At 50.5% G+C, this 23,103-nt stretch overlaps 1 protein-coding gene across 6 annotated transcripts in view; it reads left to right on the top strand.

The window, feature by feature from the left end:
* The window catches only part of LOC143428840 (cell adhesion molecule Dscam2), a 116,715-nt gene extending 94,942 nt beyond the window's left edge, over positions 1-21,773 (top strand). For 2 of the 6 annotated variants that reach the window (XM_076903998.1, XM_076903995.1), the window contains exons 12-28: positions 176-295; positions 3,474-3,653; positions 4,447-4,594; positions 5,294-5,592; positions 9,688-9,836; positions 10,083-10,237; positions 10,918-11,099; positions 12,341-12,646; positions 14,100-14,396; positions 15,110-15,245; positions 15,320-15,447; positions 16,533-16,961; positions 17,203-17,487; positions 19,365-19,651; positions 20,305-20,557; positions 20,677-20,767; positions 21,288-21,773. In XM_076903998.1, coding sequence (XP_076760113.1) covers positions 176-295; positions 3,474-3,653; positions 4,447-4,594; positions 5,294-5,592; positions 9,688-9,836; positions 10,083-10,237; positions 10,918-11,099; positions 12,341-12,646; positions 14,100-14,396; positions 15,110-15,245; positions 15,320-15,447; positions 16,533-16,961; positions 17,203-17,487; positions 19,365-19,651; positions 20,305-20,557; positions 20,677-20,767; positions 21,288-21,705 — 3,863 coding nt within the window. In that variant the 3' untranslated portion in view covers positions 21,706-21,773. Of the gene's footprint in view, positions 1-175; positions 296-3,473; positions 3,654-4,446; positions 4,595-5,293; positions 5,593-9,687; positions 9,837-10,082; positions 10,238-10,917; positions 11,100-12,340; positions 12,647-14,099; positions 14,397-15,109; positions 15,246-15,319; positions 15,448-16,532; positions 16,962-17,202; positions 17,488-19,364; positions 19,652-20,304; positions 20,562-20,676; positions 20,768-21,287 lie in introns of all 6 variants that reach the window. The other 4 variants (XM_076904000.1, XM_076903999.1, XM_076903996.1 and 1 more) reach the window with 4 other exon arrangements.
* The last annotated feature ends 1,330 nt before the right edge of the window (positions 21,774-23,103 follow it).

Genomic DNA, 23,103 nt, shown 5'->3' with positions numbered 1-23,103 from the left:
GACGAGACGGTAGTGCGAGACGGACAATGGTCGTACGGGACGGTGTAATCGCCGGTGGTGATTCGAGGAGTCGATCGACGGGGATCAACCTGGAGAACGGGCAACGAAAGGAACGCTGGCCCGTGGAGGGGTCGGCGAGCCAGAAGATTTTAAGCCAATTGGATCGTATTTTTAGTGCCGCCACGGTGGACGGTGGAACCCACCGACCAGAACGCCGTTGTAGGTCACGGCGTCTCCATCGCCTGTCAGGCTGAAGGATTCCCTATTCCGACGGTGACTTGGAAGCAATCGATCGGTAAGTCACGTCCGTTTGATACCAGTTCGAAAAACCACCCTCTCCGCCTTCCTGTAAACCACGATCGGTGACGTACGCCTCGCATCGATATCGAACGATGACGCGATTAGCCTCCTCGCGACCCTCCATCTTGGTCCGTTTCCATTCGAGTTCGTTTAACAGTTTCTCTTGGCAAATACGTTCCCTCTCGGTATTTTCTGCAGAGTCATCTTTAACATTTTGTACAGTGTACCCAATTGAGAGGTAGTTGAAATACAGTTCAGAGGTAGAAACGAAATTCCTCAAGAAGTATTGAGATACTTCGCGTTGTTTGCCTTGTAAATTCTCGAGTCGCTCGCAATATTCTTTTGTGTAGAGAGCCATCTATGCATGCCATCGCAGATCGAAACTTCCTCCCTCACCTTCTCTTCGTATTCTTTACCGTTGTCGCTGGCTGACTTATGGCAGGGTGTTTCACTTGCTAGGAATTCCTTTCGCGCAAAAGGAACTTATGACGCGCGCATCACTGGCGGATGGGGCGTTTGTCGAAGTTCGATTTCACCCCCTCTGTCGCAGTTTGTTGCCACTTAATAAGCGGAACTCGATACTTTCGCGTTGGCGGCTCATTTCCGTTTCCGTGGAACTCGGCCGCTCGTCGATTTCTATGCGTACGTTCGAGGCACGTCGGTGTTGGTCCTTGTTAGTAGTTTCTACGAGCTTGAGAAAGTAAGAGGAATGTGTTTTCGGTGCATCTGCAGTTCAACTGAACTTGGAATAAATAAACGTTGATCTCGAGAATTATTCTACGTTCGAATCATAATTAACCGAACAGTATTCGTGGGTTCGTCGTTTTGAATGACAATTTCAGCGCTGTTTCCATCGAGCAAACTTGTGGAAACGAAAAATCTGTTTCTCACTAAAGATGTCTGCTTGATCTCAGCTGACTTGCGAGCAGAACAAGACAAGATTTCTATCTGTTCTCGTCTTCTTCTTCGAAAGAGTTCGATAATTTGCTCTGACTTCGGTAGCAGAGCGTCCCATCGATCGACGTTTCCATCTGGTTACAGCTGTCCGGGTGTATTTAACCCGAGATGGTCGGGGGTTGACAAAGAGATCCATCTGAAATTTCGCTGATAGCCCATTTCCAGCGGTTTCATTCAATCCGAAGTAAGCCTCCCGCTCGATAAAGCGGTATTACAATTAGTTTCCACGGTTCGTTGCTCCGCGGGCATTATAATGCGCCGCTCAGGAATGTAATTCCACTTCTTTCACCGCGATCACGGCCCATCTAACTTCAACAGCTAGGTTTCCCCTAAGTCTACTCCAGTTCCATGAAAGTTGGATCATCCGTGCTGGATACGACGCATTTCGAATCGAAGCTCTAGGCTGGATCGCTAATTAAGCGATTCAATATGCACACTCGTAATCGTGATTTTTCGGAAATCCTATGTTTAGACGGTCAGTTAATTAAATTCAGTCGAAGTATTAATTAAGTAATTTAATATGCATTGGCGGTGGTGATTTTTCCGGAATTCTGTATTTAGATAGTGTACTAATTAAATACAGAGCGAGCGCTAATTAAATGATTTAACATGCATTTATGTATTATGATTCGCGATGGTGATTTTTCGAAGTCTCGGCAGCCGAATGATATATTAACGAAACAGGCTCGAACCATTTACCGAACAGCATTATACGCTATCTCACAATCGTGTTTCATCAGTGGTTCTGTATGCATACTTAAAATGCGTTGTTTTATTCAGCAGCGAGATACCGGGGCACGCGATGCCACTTCTCGACTGCATTTCCACGTACGTTGCATCTTTGCGCATTTACCAGTCCGCCGGTGCTTATTGTATCCGGAAGAATGTCGAACGACATTGATCCACCGCGCAGCGGTAGGCGTTCTCCGCTTCCGAGGTAGAGGAACGCGATGGCGTTGTGAATTCCTACCGATACTCTGATATCCGGCAGAAAATTCTGTAACGTCACAAACGCATATCTCGCGAGCTATTTGGGACCCGGTTGGTCGCACGTCATCCATCCTGACGACAAATTCGTTCGAAACATTCCTTTCCGAAACGAATCTTCCGCGTCTGAACGTTCGAAGAATCGCGCGACTCGCTTCCATTAACTGGCATTTTTTCCAACGCAAGATAGAAGAACGAGGGGGAAACTGTTCGAAAATTGGACAACGGGAAGGTACGAAGAGAGATACCGCGGTTGAATTAGTCCGATTGGAGTGTTAAAACCCTATCGTTAACGTACAGACACTTGACACGATCCACAAATTCCAACCAGACTGCTGGATCTGGTCTGTCACCGCAGTAGATTGGCACCATAAGTGGCTTTGGTGTCGACTGTTCACCGCTCAACCCCTAAACGGGTATTTCGCGTTTGTACGATCTTCTAAACGAAGTGCTATCGATAGAATAATTTAACCCTTTGCGCTCGACGAGTTTTTCGGTCGGCCCGCGCTGCAACACGAGACGATCCCGCGCGTCAATGAATCTACACAAAAATTAACAGACGAAAGTGTTATATTTTGATATATTATCTGCGTTTACACTTTGAGAAAACACTTACCAAGGCATTCCGAATTGGCAGAATCTTGTGAGTCATCGCTGCTACTTCCGGATTCACTGTCTGTTACACTAATTTTTCTGTTTCTCACACCCGATGTCATCACTGTTTACACTTGCTCTACCACTAATTTCATCACGAATAAATAAGTTTCTAATCAATTAAAAATCAAACTCGCGTTAATACTTTAATACGAATGGCGCAAAATTTCGCGATACGTGTGCTCGCTACGATCGTCGAAACTGTACTAACGCTCGACACATCGTACTCGGAACTACAGTCGTAGAAGAATCTTATCTTAATCCTCAATTGACGTCACAATGTCACTTCCCAACCGAAGACATAAACAGCCTAAGGCACCTATTCTCGAACCAATACTTCGCTTCTATTAACTACAGACAACGAAATTCAATATAAACAGAGACTGTGGCCTCTCGTTCGAGCGCAAAAGGTTAACATGTCTGCTCCATGTAAAATACAGATACATTTTAAGCTCTTTTCTTCCTGCAACCCTAATCGCTATTAGCTAGACTATCGCGAATTTCGATGGTAGACAGAGAATTAACAGGGCGAGTGACTATAGACAAGTAATGGCTCGTTCCATGGGCGCATGCAGGCGATACACTGGGCGACTACAGAGAGCTGGGATACAGCGGAACGGAGGGAGCAGGGGTCGCAGGGAACGGGTCCTTGGTGATCCCGCTGGTGTCCAGGGACCATGCGGGCTTCTACCTGTGCCAAGCGAGCAACGGGATCGGGCCTGGCCTCAGCAAGCTCATTCGGCTAACGGTTCACGGTAAAATATTCACGCAACACCGAGTTACCAGCGAGCTGGATCCGTGTCAGCCGGCGAAGTTGGGATTTCGGCCACGAGCAGCTGCTCCGGAATTCTTCGCTTCGTGGCCGAATTTCTCCGCAAAGGGGAAACGCCACCCGGAGGCGGTGTCGTTGCGGTCTGTTTTCCTGGGAAAATGCGACCTTTGCTCGGAACGGCGCTCGATAAGCCGCTGCTCGGACTAATCGAGTTCCTCGACTCCGAGTCGAGTTTTGGTAATTCGAAACAACTTCGACGATGTAAATTCGTTAGACGCTCGACTCGAGATACCGTTTCGCGTTGCCACGATAGCAGTCGCGATCGGTAAAATTACGCGAGACGGTTGAACGTGATTTTTTTCGGCTTCATCCACGAGACACGGAGAATCGTTCGCGGTCGAAGCAACGGAGCGACGAGAAGTATAGAAGGCATTCGATCCGCAGTCGCGCGGAAAAGGACTCAATTTATGCAACGCCAGGAGAGCCGGGGTTTTACAATTTATTGTTCAATCCGCTCGTACATTTCACGGTGAATCGAGCGTGGATGCGCGTGGAAATTTTTCACTCCCCCGGTTACGATATCATGCTACTTTCTGGTCGAGCCAAACCTTCGATTTCTCGTTAAAATCGTGCTCGAGATGGTTACACCTTGAAGGGGAAATTCGTTCGAATTTCCAAAGGAAGGCGTATCCTTCTGCGCGCGCCGTTCTTTCAGCGTGGCGTTCCCTCGGGCGTGAATTAACAGGGGGAAATTAATACGGGCTCTTACGAAACAGCGGGTCCGAAGGTATCGGTGAAAACGCCCCAGGAGTCGGTGCGACGAGGGGAGAGCGTGACGCTGCGCTGCGAGGCCGAAGGAGACGCTCCTCTTGATCTGAGCTGGCGTGCGCGTGACAGCAGAGTCGATCCCAACTACGATGTTAGGTTTGTATCGAAATTAATCGAACCCCTCTCTCCCTTCCCTGCCACGTGGTAGCTTACACGAATGCCCGATCGATGAGAGTGACACTTCGATCTCCTGTCGATTGACGGGACCGCAAGTTAATTACGCTTAGCGATACACCTGCACACCGGCTGATTAATGTGTCACACGTTGCCGCGTTAAAGAGAAGGAACAGGGGAAAAGAACGTTTCCAAACGGTCGATTCGAGGATCGCCACGGAGTTTCGTGCGACGAAAATGTTAAATAAAACTGTAGCACGCGTGTCGTCCGAGCGCGCACGTTTTCTCAAGGGATTCAGCCGGCTCTACCTACCGTCAGTTCCACTCCGCGGAGCGTGTGACTGAACGTCATAGTTGGAGAGTTTCCGCGTAACATTTTCCCAGCAGCTTGCTCGACGCGGTGCTCCTTCATTACGGAATTATTCGGCTCATCCCTTGTTGCGTCGCCAGCTAACTTTCGCTCGTGCAAAATTACTCGAGCACCGGCGTCGAGTAGCGTTCATCGATAATTCCTTGACCGATGCAGTAGTCCCCGTTAGCGTCTCCATCGAATCCCACGGATTTTCTACGCCGCTGTGGTTGAAAAAGGAGCAGTCTGAGAACGGAGATGTCGACTGGAGATCCGTGGTGCAGGTCTCGATCCTTCATTTGTCACGTTCCAACTCTTATTCCACCGCGTAGGTACACGATAGACAACCAGAAGGTGTCCGGACGGGTGATCTCCGAGCTGCGTATCATCCAGGCGATCCACGTAGACCGCGGGGATTACATGTGCGTGGCGGTGAACGCGTACGGCCACGCCACGGCGAGCATCAACCTGCTGGTCCAGGAGCCGCCGAATTTTCCACGGAATTTACACGTAGCCGAGCAAGGGAGCAGATCGTTGCTGCTGGCGTGGTCGTCCCCGTCGAACGAGCAGGACCCAGCCCACTCAACCTCGCCCATAACCAGCTACATCGTGCAGTACAAGGAAGCGCAGGGTAGGTTATGCACGATTCGCTTTGTCCGCTCGTACAGTAACACGGCCGCCATCGATGTATCGGGTGACGCGCGCGATTATCGATCGAGGAACGCCGGCTGTCCATCAGACGTCACTGGGGACGCCGCGTATCGCGATATACTCCCCACGGAACTTCCGGAGTTTCGAGCAACCCCCGCGGTTTTCTTTCCAGTCACGTGTGTCGCGAGTCGATCAACGGGTTCGATCGGGAGTCGCCTCTCGATTCCGATCGCAATCGCGTTAATTACCGCTCGATGGCGCATCGATTGTTGCCTGCTCGATGAGATGGAAACGAGGAGGTCACTGGACCGAGCTTCCTGCGACGCCACAGCCGTGCCTCGAGACGGAGAGGCGGCTCCCGGAAGCGTGTACCGCGCCGTGGGTTTCGATTGATCGTGGTTCGATCCGCGCGAGCATCGTGCCGACTCGGGATTGGCCGTGGGGATCGGGTTCACGGTGCGTAGAGAACGTTAGACTCATCCCTATCACTTAGACTCGCATATTCATCGTGCACTCGTTGACGTTGCGCAGTGTGTTCACACCACTTGCAAAATTCTTGCCAAACAGTGTAAGGAGAGAGTAACCGCGGATATCGTGCCGACGATTACGAGTCGAGACGGTATTTGGCGCGGGGCAGCGCGCAATTTTGGTAATGGCGCCAGGGTGAGAAGGATCCGCGAGGCGTCTCGCTTCTTTTGAATAACAAGCAACGAACAAGTTTTCTTCCGACATTGTCCGGCGAGAAAGCGGATAGGTTGATAGATGTTCTTTCGGAAGTTCCCCCCGGTTTCATGCAGCTCCTGACGCCTACGTGCCTCACAGCTAGATGAAAGCTGATAGTCTAAAGGAAACAGATATGCCAGTGCTGTTGGATTATAGTCGGATTGCCTAACTTTGGCAACCCTACTCCGGCAACCGGAGATTCCTTTCACGTAGGCCAGCGTTTCTCAAACTTGATCATTCGCGTGCTGGTCGGAGCTCATGCTGGCGAGACTGCTGGTCGAAGTACTCGGCTGCAGAAAATTACCCCGGAACGTAACATTAATTCGAAATGATGAAAGAAAACTTCAAGACGAATCCCAGGGATGGTAACCTATTTCTTAGACCTGCTACGGATAACTGAATCTTTATGCGGCTAGGTGATTTATCGCTTTGACATCCACGCGAGGAAAAGGACTCTCTGGGAGCTCCTTTGGAATTCAAATGGCGACCTCTTCGCTCGTGACGGTGTTATCCGTCGCGTCACCGGGATACATCTCGGTGTTCCCTGAGTTTACCAACGTCGTTCCGCTCGTTCCTAACGATTTCCGTGGGGAACGTGCCGGACGTTGTTCTCCGCGACTTTCGAAAACGTCTTTTTTATCTCCCGTCAGCGGTCATTCTCTTCATCCCCGTGCGCTCGTCCGCGCACTTTATCCCGATTCGATATCGCTCGACTTTGCCAAGCGCTTCACGGTCGAGCAACGTTTCGAACCGCGTTTGGCGAAATTTGAGAAACGCTGCGCGAGTCCCATATTCGCTTTCGAATCGATCCTTCGACGTGACACGTTTTCGGGCAGGAAAAAGGCCTTGTAGATTTTTTGATATTCGGGGCAATATCGGCTGGCGCACTTCGACGATGGCAAGAAGGAAGACCCACCCTGTCGATTTTTTCTTCTTCGTATCGTCACACGCACGAGAGAGAAAGAGGATTTCATTACGACAGCGACAGTTTTCATTTGAACTTTTCTTTTGTTTACACGAACGCTCCCCCTCCGTCTGGTCTCTATATATTTTAATTGCTTTCCATCCGCCGCGACGGCACAATCGTCGTTTCATTACAGGGCCCTGTCGTCGGAAGGAGTTTGATTCGTAATATCTCGACGGTGCCACATTAAGACTCCATTATTGGACTGTCAGGCCGGATCTCAAGTTTAATCAATAGCCCGGCCTGGCTGGCCGTGGAGGCAATCGAGGGGAATGAAATTATAGCGCAATATGGCAAACAATATATAATCAATCCGGGTTGGGCGCGATCGCGCGGCGGAGATCGTTGTTTCTTTCCCGTTGATTCGTCGGTGGATAGATTGGACGGACCCTGTGTACGGTCCCTCCAGTTTCGACTTTTCAGCGTTCAATTGTTGCACAATCGTCGACCAACGGGGTAATAAACGATCCGCCCACGGTCCAACGAATCTAGCCAATTCTCAGACACGCTTCGTTTTTACATTTTAATGGAAAAATTAATTTCGTACCTTCGCAGTCCGTTTCTATTCCTCTCTCTCCCTCTCACACCCTCTGCTTGCGATCTTCTCTCAGAACGCAGACGTACACTCGGCGAAAGTTTTTCAATTTTCGTGAAAGCTCGGCCCGCGGGTTTTGTCAGCCGTACGGAACGCATTGTCGTCAATGGCGAGCGGTCCTACGACCGTCCGAGGGAAAATCTAGGGTTCGTTTTGTTCGGCGATATTTAATTACGCCGCGCGGAGAATGACCCAGTTTTTTTTTCACCACGCGGCCAAGAACCAAGGCCCAGTTCGCACGGGGGGTGTTATATCGAGCGGAGAAAATGGGTGGGTCACAGTTTTCATAAAAGCCTGCCAGGGCAAGGAAGCCGAAGTTTCGCCACGAAGTCGATGCCTCTTCGCCTCTTCTTCTCCGTCCCCCTCCCCGGCTTTATTTTCACCGTCATTGGAAAGTTCCCTTTGTAAGGGGTCACCACCACCACCACCACCACCACCGGCGGCACCGACCTCCTGGCGCCTCTCTCGCACCCTTTCTGGGCTAGCCGCCCTCAGGATCCGGCCCCTCGTTAACTTCGGATGTCCTCATTTACGCCTAATCGACTCGAATCGCCTGGCTGCCGCTAAATTATCGAACTTAACACATGGAAGGGCAGCGCAGCGGCCTGTCGCGGTGTGAACGCGAGTGAAACACGTTTTCAGGGCAAGCACCGAGTCGGGAATTCGCTATCAGTGCCGCGGTACGGGTTTTCTTCCTTGCCGCCGCCCGTCCCTGAATCGATCGTGCGAACGCGATCACTCTTTAATTCCCCGTACAGCCCCGTTCCTTTTATTTACCCGTTCCTTCGATACCAATCGCCGGGAATTGAAATTAAATATAAACAATTTCAGCTTGGTTCCGTTTTTTTTTTTTTTACGAGAGCCATCGTGGACGGATCCTTTTTTTACGGACGCACGGTAGAATGGTAATAAAATAAAGCGATACAAAGTGGGGAATATTGCGTTTTGTTCAATCAGAGTCGCGCGCGCTTGATTAACTTGTTTGAAAACTGTGGAACACGCGTCGGCTGTCGCCAGGCCCACCCTCCGCCGCGCCGGTTCCATTCAATTTCACCCCTTGCCGGCCGCCTGTTCGTTCGCACGTTCGATTTTTCGACTGCTTCGAGGCGGATTACTGCCTACCCTCTGACCAACCGTGATGCCGGCCGATTAATTCTACCCCCGCTCGGGTTTAACTTCGTTTCGACGGTGTCTGAAGAATCTTCGTTGTTTCTCGAACAGCAGTAAAACTACTTAAACGGGAAGTTGTTTAGAACGATCCGTTAAAGTGGATGCAACAATCGCGACCTTCAAGATGTTCCGCACCCCCGAGAAGTTTTCATTCTTCCCTTTCTCTTTTCCTCCCTCGAAGCGGAAACAAGTTGCCGCGAAGTAGAAAAGTCGCCTGCGAACGGGAGTTTTTCGATGTTACTCGAGCGTGTATTACGGCGGACGTTTAACACGGACACCGTGGAATTTAAACTGAATTTGAGAGCGCTCGCCGAAGTTCGCTCCTTCGCCGATTTTGCGGCGACGTTAGAAGCAACGAAGGCTGGTTTAACCGACGCTGATCTTCCGTTAACTCGACTAACGACGCGAAATTGTCGCGGTCCGCGCTGTTTCACGAGTTCACGCGGTGGTAATAAGCTGGAAGCAGGGGTAGAAACAGTAACTGTCTCCGGGCGAGGGGCGAAGGGTTCGCGCGAAGGCTCGCGTGACGCGCGAATGCGGTCGAATCGTAAATCCGTCGACTATCCTAGCGAGCCAACGATGCACAAGCCCTCTAAGCGTTGTCGTTGCCTTTTGCTGGAAAGACGTGTGGCATGAGCACAACACGCAGAAGATGGTGGCAGGGGACAACACGGTCACGCTGGTGTCGCCCCTAAAACCGGCGACCTCCTACCACTTTCGGGTGCTTGCGGAAAATCACCTTGGAACATCAGCGCCAAGCGACATCCTTCATGTCAGTATCAAACATTTCAGCATGTCTCAAAGAAAACGAAAAAAAAAAGAAAAAGAGAACTTGTCATTGTATCACTTATTCATCTAATCGTTTCTTTCGACCGGGTTCGACGTTTCTTTTTAACCTTACTCATCGTCTGTTTCCTTATTCGGTTCCTCACTTCGGTTCTCTGTCTTGATAAACAAAAAAAAAAAAAAACCAAAAATACCGACGACGAATCACGGCGATGAAAACCAACGGCAACAGGCCCAAACCGACGGCGAAATACCCAGCGGACCACCTAGACACGTTAAAGCCGAACCTTTAGGACCGCAGCAAGTGAAGGTCACCTGGCAACCACCGGATCGATCCCACTGGAATGGCGAACTTCTCGGATACAAGATCAGCTACGCCAATCTCGGGTATCGTTATCCGCTTACAGCTATTTAGAATAGTTCCTAGCACACTTTGGGGTCGTAGGGTTTAACGGGGAGAGAACTGGTCTTGTCTAAAAGCACTGCTTCTTCCTGGATCCCATCGACAATAATTGTTCGACGATCGGTTTGCGTTTCCGCTACCGCGTATAATCGCCACGATTTACTCCCTCTACCAGAGTCCCATAGCGTTTCCATTAGACCTTTAACTTTCGATCTTCGCGCGTCGCTCGATCTTTTTTCTTTCCCCCTTTTTTTTTTCTTGCCACTCGATGAATCCTCAAGAAGAAACTTTAGCAATCTCCCGTGGAAACGACAAATCGGATACGACCAAAGCTCGCCTTTAACCATCTCGAGCGCGAGGCGATCGAATTCCTCGGAGTCTCGGTCGAGAAAATTCTCGAGATTCTCGATTATAATTCGCGAAGAATAGGGACGGTTCGTTGTTAGACGAAGCGGTGGCGGAAACGCGTCGCGTTACGTCGCGCAGAAGGGGAATTTCATATCGGGTACGCGCGGGGTGATATCGGGGGAAGTTCGCGGAATCAGAAGACCATTTTTCGCTCCAGTTTCCACGGGATGGGTTTTAAGTATCGTCGAGTTCCGCGCGTTCCTTCTCCCGCTTTATCTTTCCACCCCGAGGAACATCGACCGTGGCTTTATTTCAGAGGGAATGATCAATCGGTGAACGTAACCAGCGTCGGTATCACGGGGAACGGGGACGGCTCGTACGATTATAGGCTAACCGGGCTCCGAAAGTACACCCAGTACAGCGTGGTCGTCAAGGCGTACAACAATAAAGGGGACGGCCCTGGATCTGACCCGGTGAAGGTGCAGACCCTCGAAGACGGTGAGCGATACCAATCAAGGTTATTTTCCCTTTTTATTTTACATTCGTTTCCGTTCTATCGTTCCACCCGATGTTTCTAGGAAACAACGCGAAGATTCTGTTTCTCGTTAGTTTCAAATATTATTTCTGATTCACCTTTAATAAGCTTAAGTATTCTTGAGCGCCATTTACCTCGTTAACGACCTTATTCTCCTATAATATAACGAACACACATTTTTAATCCTCTACAATCAAACCTCTTTTCCTTGGTAGATAATAGAAGGTTACAGTCTTTCGTGTACGTAACTTCCAATTCGCATGCCCTTGCAACGAGCGGAGTGAAATGGTAATTAAAGACACTTTGGAATCGGACACCGGTTCTTTGAAAAAAAAAAACCGTGACAAAGGATAATCGTAGTCTTCGCCAGTTCTCGGATTAATGCGAGAACAGAGCAGTGACGCTGACGAGGGCCAGGGCTTCGCGCGACAACGACGCGAAACGACGAAATTAATTCCTGCGGCGGCAGTTTACACCCGGGAAGCCGCAGCAATACGGAAGGGCGTAAAAAAATTTGCATGCACGGTACATCTCGCAGGGCGAGGCTCATTAACTTACGCCCCCTTTTTACCCGAATGACCTGTTGTTTCTAACTTGTTGAGTTTCACCTCGACGAATCCTGCACAGGATAAAAACGAGCCGTCTCGTTTGGAACGATTAAGATTAGCGACAGCCACGAAAGCCGTGTCCTCTGCGAGCGCTGCCCCCGCAAGCGCTGCGAAACCCTTTCGCCGTAATCCGTTCGCGTCGCGTGAAATTACAGAGACAATTCAACAAAACCTGCTACCTTCTGATTAATACGTTACCTAATTCTGGTAACTCAGCAATTTCTATTTATCGAGACGAAAATGTACGTAAACTGTATTACAATCGAGAACCTAGTACTTGAAACTATCCTCTCTAATCCTCTAGAAGGTCTCCAAGTAAGGTCTACAGGAATTCTATCCAATCACAGAACACAGGAACGATCCACACACTATCATCTCGCCTCGAATTTCCCTTGAAAACTAGAAACTCCTAGTCACGGCACACCGCCGTGCCGTAGCCTAACCCGCGAACCACCCCCTTTACTCGAGCTCCGAAAACCAGCGTCACGATCGACTCTCCGGTTCCTGCGCGTCCTATCGTCCATAGAAAGCCAGTGGTACACGTACCAGAAGAAACGTGACGAATCGAACGAACACACGGTTACGATCTGTGGCAGTTCCGAGCGCCCCGCCTCAGAGCGTGGCGTGCGCCGCCCTAACCGGGCAGAACATCCAGGTGACCTGGAAACCGCCGCCTTCCGACAAAGTTCACGGGGTCGTGCAGGGCTACAAGTTGCTGTACGAGGCGGCCAGCGTTGTTCTCGAGCAGCAGGCGGGCAGGGAGACGAAGATCAGCCATGCGTTGAGCACGGTGCTGCACGGGCTTAGCCCGTACACCAATTACACGGTGCAGGTGCTCGCGTACACCAGAGCCGGCGAGGGTGTCGCCAGCAGCCCGATCTCCTGCACCACCGAAGAAACTGGTAAACCGTTCGTACGATACTCCCAGCCCCGTGTTTCCTCTGGCGATAGAGTAGCAGCGGCGACGGTGCTCCGAGCAAACAGAAGCCAATTTTCGTGGGACCCGCTCCCGCGGTAGATCCGGCGAGCGAGCGGAGTTTGCGGATCCAGGTGCCGCTTTACGAACCGGTCCTGCTGTTGATGTTTCGACGGGTCAACACGGCCGCGAGATTGCCGGATAGTTTGTAGTTTTCGAACGTGGATTCGAGTGGGCGAGCGAGCCCCTTTGGGAGGATCGCGGACGTAAGTCGGTTCGAAGAGGGATATCGGGTTTATTGAAACGCTAATGAATAGTTAGCGCTAATAGCGGTATCGATGGAGGTATTCGAGTTATTAAGCTCCTGGAACCAGCTGCGGTCGTTGAAATATACAGAGGGTAACGATAGCTTAATAACCTCTACGTAGTGATTTGCCTGTGCTCGTGTTCGCGCCTGTTTTAGCTAATACGCGTTCGAACCGGTAGTCTTTACAGAATCGTTTGTTAATTCTCGATGCGTCGAGCACGGGACACTTTTGAATATTCCCTTTACCACGGCGGGAGAATTACATTTAGACGAGTCTTTCGACGCGACGATAAGGGGTAGCTAAAAGGATCCGAAAGCTGAATTGACGGGAGCCTGAACATTTCTCGCCAGCTCGAACGTGTTTCAAGTGACGCGTGCACGGCAGCAGGGCGCGGGCCGCTTTAAATGGGAGCCGGAGGAGGCCACTTGCAGCCGCGAGTTCCGGAGAATCGGGCAGCGCGCCGCGGTACTCGACGAGGGCGGAGGAACGGGGACTAAAAGAGTCAATGATAGAAACTTTAACGCGCCTTTGAAGCAATGTGTTCCACGCTCGTACGGTTAAGCGTTCTCGTTCTCTCGTCGCCGGTGGAAATTCGACGGCAGCTGGTTTTCCATTAAAACGCAGCTGCACGCCCGGCCGTGTCGCGCGCTCCGCCGCCCGAAATTCCGCGAAATGGGTCGCGAATAATTGTATCGCGTTATCGCGAAACTCGTAATAACGCGTGCCGCGCTTCGCGATGCGAAATGAAGCCGGGCGTAATCGGAATTTCGTGTATCGCAAAGGAAACCCCCAGTCCGGAGGGGGTCGTCGACAGCGGGTACCCGCGTGAGGTTTCCACGTTGCTATTCTGACCTCCTCGTTCGTTGCCAAACCCTTTTATAATTGACAGCTCGAGGTGCACGCAGAGAACACTTAATTACCGAGTTAACGAGGGAGTACGCGTTGAGAATTTCGATGGGTGAAGTAAGGGCTTGGTGGATGTCGTCACGAACGAACCAATTTCTGACCAAAATTTACATTTAAAAGAAGGGATCATCCTCGGAGCACGTCGCCACCCTTCCTGTTCCCTCGACCGCGTTTCTCCGCCCCTCGTCCAAAACGTCGCGCTACTTCTTCCGATCTGGTTGTCAGTTCCGGACGCGCCAGAGCGCGTCAAGGCCGTGAACAGCAACGAGGACGCGGTGGTGATATCCTGGCTGCCGCCCCGTCGTCCAAACGGCGTCCTCACCAAGTACACCGTCTACATCCGGATTCTGGACCAGGGCCAGGAGGTGAAGATCAGTAAGAGCTCGCTGCCTGCGCAGAACCTGCACCACGAGGCGACTGGCTTGAAGCTGCGCGAGTCTTACGAAGCCTGGGTTACGGCCTCGACCAAAGTGGGGCAAGGACCCAGCACTCCGGTCATCAAACTTCAGCTGAGCAATACTGGTAAGCCGTAGGAAACGCGGAAACTTCCCTTCCGCGGGAAGAGCTGTTACCTGGTTTTAACCACCCCCTGTGGCGATCGTTTCTTTCCCCCCTCCGTTTCTTTGCCGCCCTCGGAGGAATTTGCTCGAGTTTGAGCGCCTGGATTCCAGAATGATCGGTGAAAGATTGATCGCGAAGAAAAAGTCGTCCGCAATTCGTGGCTCTCACGTCGTTCCGATGCACTCCTCCTGTTATATATTTATCAGTTTCATTTTGCGACCTCTCGAAAATACGTCCGAAGCTCGCTTCACTGATGGTACGCCCCTCGCGCGAGGAACGAATCTTTAATGGACGCTTCCTTCGCGATTCACGCCGTTTGACTTTGCCAAAGTTCGAACCGGCGCGAAGTTGATCGAGCCAACTCGTACCGTGTTAAACAGGGGGGACGGGACTCGGGAAATTATGTATTTTAATCGACGGAACTGGCTCGCGTTTCGACGTTCACCGTCGATAATTAAAATCGCCTTTGCCAGCGATCGTTGCGCGAGTTCCGTTTCCCGGCTGGCCCCGTTAAAAATTCCATGGCGCTCGCTCGCGAAAACAGCGAGATGCAGTTGAAGAGCGACGGAAAAAGAGGTGGGCGGAGGGAAGTTTCGAAACTGAACTCAAACACGGATCATAGCTGGGTAGGGAAGTTTAAACGAAGAGCAAGGATAACCGGGACTTTTAATTAGTTCCAGCAGCTATAATATCGTTCGGAGTGCCGCTCGTGGTGCCGTGGAGAGTGGACGTCAGTATGGCGTGTCTCGTCGTTGGTATCCCACGACCGACGGTGGAGTGGCGTCGAGGCGACGCGAAACTGCAGCAAAAGTAAGTGCAACGCGCGTTGGATGTACGGCGATGCGTGCACGAGTGCATTCGTGATCATTGATCTTCCGCGACAGATCCGACATCGGGCCGGACAACTCGTTGACGCTGAGGAACGTGCAGAGGACTCACGAGGGTAACTATTCCTGTCATGCGAAGAATCCTCTTGGCTCAGACGAGATCGTGTACACGCTCCAAGTACAAGGTACGTGACATCTCATGGAATCTTTTATTTATTCTTCGAACCCTGACGTAAAGCAGAGTAAAATTTGGAATCTTTCTCTCGACTCGCCCCTTTAAATTGTTCGATTTAGAATCCCTCTTTTCGAGTTTGCGATGCGTGTCTCGTGACGTAATTTCCCAGGGAAATGGATAATATCCGTGCGTGGGAGAAATGGATCGGGTCAACGGGCCATGTTCCCGTCGAAAGAGCGACACCAAAATGGACGTTGCGTCTTGCGCTGCGGGGAGGTTCGCCACGTCTCGCGTGCGTCGCGTGTAAACCGTGGGTAGGTCGCAGTCGTGGGAAAAAAGCTGGTAGTCGGCAGGGGTTCGTTAAAAGTTGCTCCGGTCCATTCCAACGGACGGTGTATCGTAATTCTCTGCCGAATAATCTGAACACGTATAAAGGTGTACGCGTGTCTGCGGGCGACTCTTCGTTGCTTGTAACGTCACGCGTACCGACGCGACCGCGGAACACCGACGCGATGACGGTGTACAATTTCAACGTCCTTCAAATGCACACGGTCGTACGTGACCAACGAACTTTGCGAAAAACCAGGCGAGAATGTTGCGCGTGAATACGTTACGCGCGATAAGTTTTTCGACTTCGTTCCCTTTGGGAGCTGAACGTGACCGTATCTGACGTCATTCAGGTGCTGCGCGAAAATAGATCGCACTCTGGGAGATGTTACATAAAATAAGTCGGAAATGGTACCCGCTTGCGGAAGTTCGTCCATAATTCAATTATCTGTCATTCCTCTTCAAATCGAATGGATCTCCACCATTTGCGTATATTTCCTGCTGTTACTTATTCCATCGGTTGTTATATATCTGTTTCTTCCGTCTGTTGTTACTTATTCTATTCTCATCCGTAGAAATAAGTGATAACGATAATAAATTGCGAATCCCTTTAAAGCTCCGGTGAAGTTTCATTAGGATTAAAGGAAACCGGGTTTACCTCGTGTTCTCCATTTTCAACCACCCTGTTCATTGTTCTGCGCGATTAATCAGCCGGCCAGACATTCTCAAGCGATCAATCCACCGCGCTAATCGTGCAACTTTGCGCAGTGCCGCCAACTCCGCCGACTTTGCTCGCTACCGGTACCACAACCGACGCGGTTCAACTCCAGTGGAAACAGGGGGACAATGGCGGCGCCCCCATAAAGGGATTCCTGTTGGCCTACCGCCGTGAGTTCCTCGAGTGGGAGGAAGTGATGCTGGATCGAAAGGCGAGCACCCATCTCCTGGAAGGTTTGCAGTGCGGCACCAAGTACCAGTTCACCCTGGCGGCCTTCAACAGGATCGGCAGCGGGAGCGCGAGTAAAATAGAATCGGCGAAAACGAACGGGACAAAACCAATACCACCGCCCAAGCACCAGCTGATCAAAGTCAACCAGACCTTTGTCACCTTGGAGTTGAACTCTTGGCAGGACGGTGGATGCCCTTTGATGTACTTCGTTGTCGAGTACAGAAGACTTCCGGGTGATTGGTTGCTCGGTAAAGTTATTACGAAAGATAAAACAAAATTCCAAATTCTCGATCGATGAAGAGGAGAACGACGGGAGTCTATTGCTTCGCGAGAAGACGTATCTTGTCGGAATCTAAGAGAAATCAAGTCTCGTCGTTTTCCTCCGAAATTTACGAGACTCTGTGGCTCGAAATCCCTTTGAAAATTTTGTTCCAGAGCGGGACGTTTCGCCACGGTCTGCTTCATCGAACAATTCCGCTTCTGTTGTAGTGTCCAATAACGTGCCGCCGCAATCGCGATTCCCCATAATGGACCTGGAAGGTGGCACCAAATACGAGCTCCGCGTCACCGCGTACAACAACGCCGGCTCCACGCAGGCCGAATACCTGTTCAATACGTTGTCGCCGACCGGTAGCAATCGAATACACGACGAGCATCCGTCGGAAACGGAGGAGACCTCGCTGTTCTTCGATGCCCACGTTCTGGCGCCCAGCGTGATCTCGCTTCTGGCCGTGTTCCTGGCGGTGGCTGGCGTCTGTTTCTGCTTGAAAACACGTAAGTCGAACTCTTTCGCGGAGACATCGCAATTATCGAATCGATTTGGCCAACGTTCGTGTCTAATTGAACGCGGAGAACGTACGACCGGCGCCAAGAAACGCTCCGCGCGGCTACGTCGTTCCGTACGAATCTCGCGTTTAACGCATTTACTAATAACAGATTCACATTAATGTTCAGCTCACAGAAAATTGAAATTAAATTCCGCGTTACTGTTATCGCACGCACTCGAATTAACCGTACATATAATTGAAGTCGACGGCACCGTGTGCGTTTTGTTGCGTCCAAACGCGTGACCGCGTATCGCTATCAAACAAAGAAGCATTCGATCAATGTTCAATTAACGATCCTAGTTGCGCGTAGCGTACATTTAAACATATGACCCGCGTGTATCGTAACGAGACGCGTCTCTATAGCGTGTATGAAATTCACTTTGCGATACATTCCGATAGTGTGTTACCGCTCCCAGCCATCGTCCCCCGTGATTGCATCCAATCTAATCACGCCACGCGAACAACCGACATTGTCCGCTCTAACTTGCTCAAGCTCGTCCGTGAAATTTCGTAATTCTTTGTCAAACAATTCAATGGATCGATCTTTCTCCGGTCCATCGCCAACAGCTTTATCTTCCGCCACTGTCGATACTGCACTCAACATTTTTCGATAGCGGTACCAAATCGACGGACCAAGGGTTGCCTCTCGAGTGCAAAGGGTTGAGCGAAGCCACGCGAGAAACCTCGGTAATTGCACGAGGAACTCGAACACGGTTGTGCTCTGTAACGTCCAGACTCGACGATACTCCCGGCAGGATCGATCGCGAAGGAATTTCGGAAGAAGGCCCGATCGAAGGGACGCGAATCGATGACGCGGCATCCGAGGCGCGCGGTTCGAGTTTCAGCGGTGGCGGGCAATTTGCATTAAGCCGGCGAAGGGTGTGCTGGCGCCGCACTCGTGCCACTCGTCGTTATTGAGTAGCTAAACGTCGCAGGATTGTGCTCCAATTACCGCAGCCCCTATGGGAAACGGGTGGACCAACCTTTGAGAGCAACCGAGCCACTGGAGAAATCGTCTCTTAACGGGACGAAAATTGATTCCTGATTTTCGTTCCTTCCTTTTTTCCCTCGTCCCTCTATCGACGGAACGAATACACCCACGCTTGTTCTTATTCGACCGAGCACTTACCGCGGCTACGTCAACATCATCGATTCCGTGTATCCGTCCGGAGCGATTTGATTAATTAAAAGCGAGGCGAACGAGGCCGTGCAGCGCGCAATTATACCGGGCGTTGTTGATGCTAACACGGCGCGATCGTACTGCTGGCACGCGCGGAACGACCGACAAATATTTATGCGCTCAGGGACGACCGGTACCGCCGCGCGAGTTTCTCGATCGTTGGCTTCGATCCTGCTCGAACGTTTGTGTTTTAGCAGCAGACGCGTCGCTATTGCGAAGTTTCGTCTCGTTCTTATTGGCAGCGTGCTAATTGGAATTGTTGCGCCAAGTTACGTTTCGGCTGCGAAATTATAAGTTTGATGACCAGGGTCCATCGTTCATGGGAACTTCGATATTAGACTGCCAAAGCCGCTGCGTGGAAGTTTCTGACGCGTCGAAGGGAGCTTGGAATCGGTCGATGTTTTCCGTGACGTTTCAGCGTGTCGAGCGGTTACTAATTCCAAATGAAACGTTCGTTATTCTGTCCAGTATTCGATATCCTCTACCTAGTAAACGTAAAGACGTTCACATTATTCCATCGCGAAAGTAATTCGATGGAGGAACGAGTAAATGGTATTCGTTGAAATAGCGCGACACGTTTCGTCCAACGTTGACCAACGGTCAAAGCTAGCACGATTTCTACGGGTTAATTACGGTGATTGCAGACGCGGAACGGTCAGCACGAGCGAACGATCCGAATTCGCAAACGCAAGCGGCGCTGGAGAACAAGCACAACATGGAGCAGAGGGAACAGTACTACGCGACCGTGAGGAAACCCGGCCAGCAATCGCCCTGTCGCGAGGTGAGCGCGCTGGAAAGAATTCCCGAATATTCCGAAGACATTTATCCGTACGCCACCTTCAATCTGCCCGAGCAGGAAAACCTGTCGGCGAACCCGATGCGACAGGCGTTCTACTACGAACGCAGCGAAACGATGCTGCAAGGCAATCAGGTACGAGTACCGATCACAAATAACTCTGCGAACCGATGCGCGCCTGTACGTTAGAACAAGCTTTCCAGACGGCACGACTCCTTTGAACGCCACGCCACGATCCTCCGTTTCCCGTTACGTAGTAATTTAATCGATCGAAAAAGGTGTGCCGCTACTATCCGTGGCCGTTTCCACAACCCCCTGCCCACGCTCCCGGAAAGAAATGTATCTTCATCGTCGATGGGGTCGAACGTATGTGTCTCTGTGTGTTTACATTAGAGAAAAAGAGAGAGAGAGAGATATCAGCTGGATGATATATCGCTGGTACATACGTAGCCCGTATAACCCCCAGAGATCAAAGTAACGCGTATACGTACTCGACGTCCCGTATAGATGCCGGGCGGGCGGCCACCCTTGATGTATCGCGGTCGAGCTTACGTTGAATCCGGCGAGACTTTGCTCGCAAGTAAATGTCCTTTCCCTCCACTGTGTTGCTGTGTTGAAAACTTGTTACTAACCGGCTGAACCTCGACGATGCGGGGAACGATTCTGGTTTTAAAAGCCAGAAGAAGCATAGCGCGTCGCGCGATGTTTAATGGAGTATATTTCACGGTGGTGAAAAAATAGAGTTCGCGTTCGGTCTGAAGGGCACAGGTAACTTTTACACGTTTCAGTGCGACATGGACCAGTACACGAAGGTGCGTGGGAGGGCGCGACGGAAGTCGAAGTCGTTCAAGTCGGAGTCGGAGGAGTACGACACCCTCGGCTCGGACAGCGACACGGAAGTTGGAACCAGCAGTCGCACCGAGTCCTCGAACCACCTGGACGACTCTGGCCCGGCGTCGATAATGACCCGGTCGCCTGGCCCGAACTCGATCGGGCAGAGGGAGCAGCGACTAGCCCTGGTCCCGAGGCCGGTTCATCATAGTAAGTTAGTATTCGATTTTCTGTGTCGACGACGGCAACAGCCTTTAAACAGCGTCCAAGCCCGCCACTAACGACTCACGTTTCACGCATCAAACGTGTCTCTCGCGTGCACCTTCCAGATGTGCTGTACCACACGCACGAATCAAGTACATCAACCGAGCCGTCACCAATTTCTGAGAGGAAGACCTTCCCGAGGCTCGAGAAGCAAAGGTACGGGGCCCCGTGGGAGTGAACGTTTCTCTTTACCGCACACGCTTCTTTACACCGCACGCATGCTTCCTCCAACCAGCCGCGTTCGATCGTAACACTTGGGTCTGATCATAGTCGACGCGTGAATACCGAAACAAACACGGTACTGCGCCTCTCGTGATCACTGTGCATCGAAAGAAAATACCGAAGGATATCGTTCCAAAGTAAAAACAGTGGGAACTGGTATTCGATTTTCCGTAGAATATACCTGCTATGGGTAAACAATCAGTTCTTTTTTTTTCTAAGTAGAACGCGGTAAAAACGAGAAGAGAAAGCAAAAATCGTTACGGCCATTGGTATCGTTCGGAAGGCGTTCCCTGGAAAAGCTCTCTCTCGTGGTTTTCGTACAATTTCCATACGAGAAATTCGTAGCTTTCATAGACTGCGACTATCCGTACGCTTTTTCGCGCGATCATCCACCCGTTCCTCGTCGACCAGCGACGAACCGTTACATATGGCGGGAACTTTTGTGATCTTTCAGGAATCAAGGAGCAACGCCCGACATGGGGATGGACGGTCGCGTGCCGGGGATACTTCGGCCCGTGATGAAGCTCTCGGAATCCGGGATGCATTCGTATACGAGGGGGGCATCGTCGAGTCAGCCGTCGAGGCCTGGCTCCTGCGACCGGCTGGTGAAAGATCCGAGCCCGAGGAAGTCCGTGGAGTCGTTGTGCCTGCTGGAGGAACCAGGATCGTCCAGAATGGCGAGGAGGGAAGAGGACTGGGGCAGCGAGCTGTCTACGTTGGAACTGAAGCCGCCGACAGGTTTCACGGACGCGCACGAGACCAGCGAGGCCGAGTGCGACATCGACATGAAGCTGAAGCTCCACAGGAAGAGGACGGGTTTTCCTTCTAACTCGCTCTCGAAATCGCCTAAAGACTTCACTATCACTGTCTAAGTGTGTTAATCAAATTATTCGATGATGAGAGAGAGAGAAAGAGAAACAGGCGGATAAGGAATGGGAGAGTGAAAATGAAACCGCGAACGCTGAGCGAAACGAAAAAAATTAATAAAAAGAATAAAAAAACGGTATATCGTATAAGGGATACATACAGACACGTACACGCATACAGACACAGACACGTAAGATAATAAAAGATGCCAAAGCATGATGAGTGTTAATTCAAAAAATGCGAAAACGTAAAAAAAAAATGATGTGAAACGCAAACAGAAAATTTCCTCGCCGTTGAGATTGTCGGGATCCCCCAACGCTTCTCTGTGGATGGATGACTGTCTTTCCGTGTAACTACCGTCGACGATCCATTTACAATAAAGTGGTATTTTTATAAGAAAAGCAGAAAAAAAAACAAGCGGCCTCTTTCTGGTTTATTTCTTTCGCGAACCCTGTCCCTTTGTCTCCTCTTCCATTTTAAATCCGAACTCGCCGATAATCCGTACGATTATTTCGTTACTAATGATCGAGAGGACTGCCTCGTGGCAATTTTTACATTTCCACCGATCGGTCGCTCTTCTATTTAGACGAAGACGAGGATTCGTTAAATTGACAATTCGTGGCTATAAGCGTCTTCATAAATGGAACGTCAATCAAGTTAATTGCCTATGCTTATCAGTCCCGCGTCAGTCATGTTTCCGCGGGATAGAAATTCGATTGCGAAATGAATTTAGAGACAGAATTACTGCGTTCGCGTCTCTAATCGATATGCCAGATAGTCGAATGCATTTTTGTCTACATAACTCTCTGCGTCAATTAAAGTTGTCCAAAGATATCGATTTAATTCCTTTCTCATAATGTTACAGCAAACAAATACTAATAACTCCGAGTAATCCGCTCAATAAAGTTACTTAACCAGAGTTAATCCCTCATAAAGCACGGTATCACGTTTCTACCCTCGATAAATTTGACGTTTGAATTCCTCTTCGTAACAGCGGAAGTTGTCGATGGCGCCAGTAGCCGAAGCACGCGCGCAGACACCACCCTTGCGGCGCTCGCAACCCTTAACGAGTTTCCCTGGTTTTCTCTGTCGATAACGGTGGAAAACCTTATGATCTTAGCGATACACGATAAGAACACTGACGTTAAAGCAGGGGAACGTAAAGGGACCTGAGAAAATCTACAAATTAAACGGACTGTAAACCTACCTTGAACGTGAAAAGAAATGTAACACTACGTGGCGTGACTCGTGATCGCACTATCGATGCAATGAAAAACTCACGATTGTTTTTTCGATAGTAAGAAGTGTATATTACTACAACATACTTGTGGGATATCGATTGCAACAATGATCGCATCGGAGAAGGGGGTGGGGAGCTGGAGCAGGGGTTTCGCTACTCTTCT

This window comes from Xylocopa sonorina, chromosome 11, assembly GCF_050948175.1.
Source record: "Xylocopa sonorina isolate GNS202 chromosome 11, iyXylSono1_principal, whole genome shotgun sequence".
NCBI classification, from domain to species: domain Eukaryota; kingdom Metazoa; phylum Arthropoda; class Insecta; order Hymenoptera; family Apidae; genus Xylocopa; species Xylocopa sonorina.
Note: the sequence above shows the minus strand (reverse complement) of the source record. Positions and strands in the feature narration are given on the sequence as shown.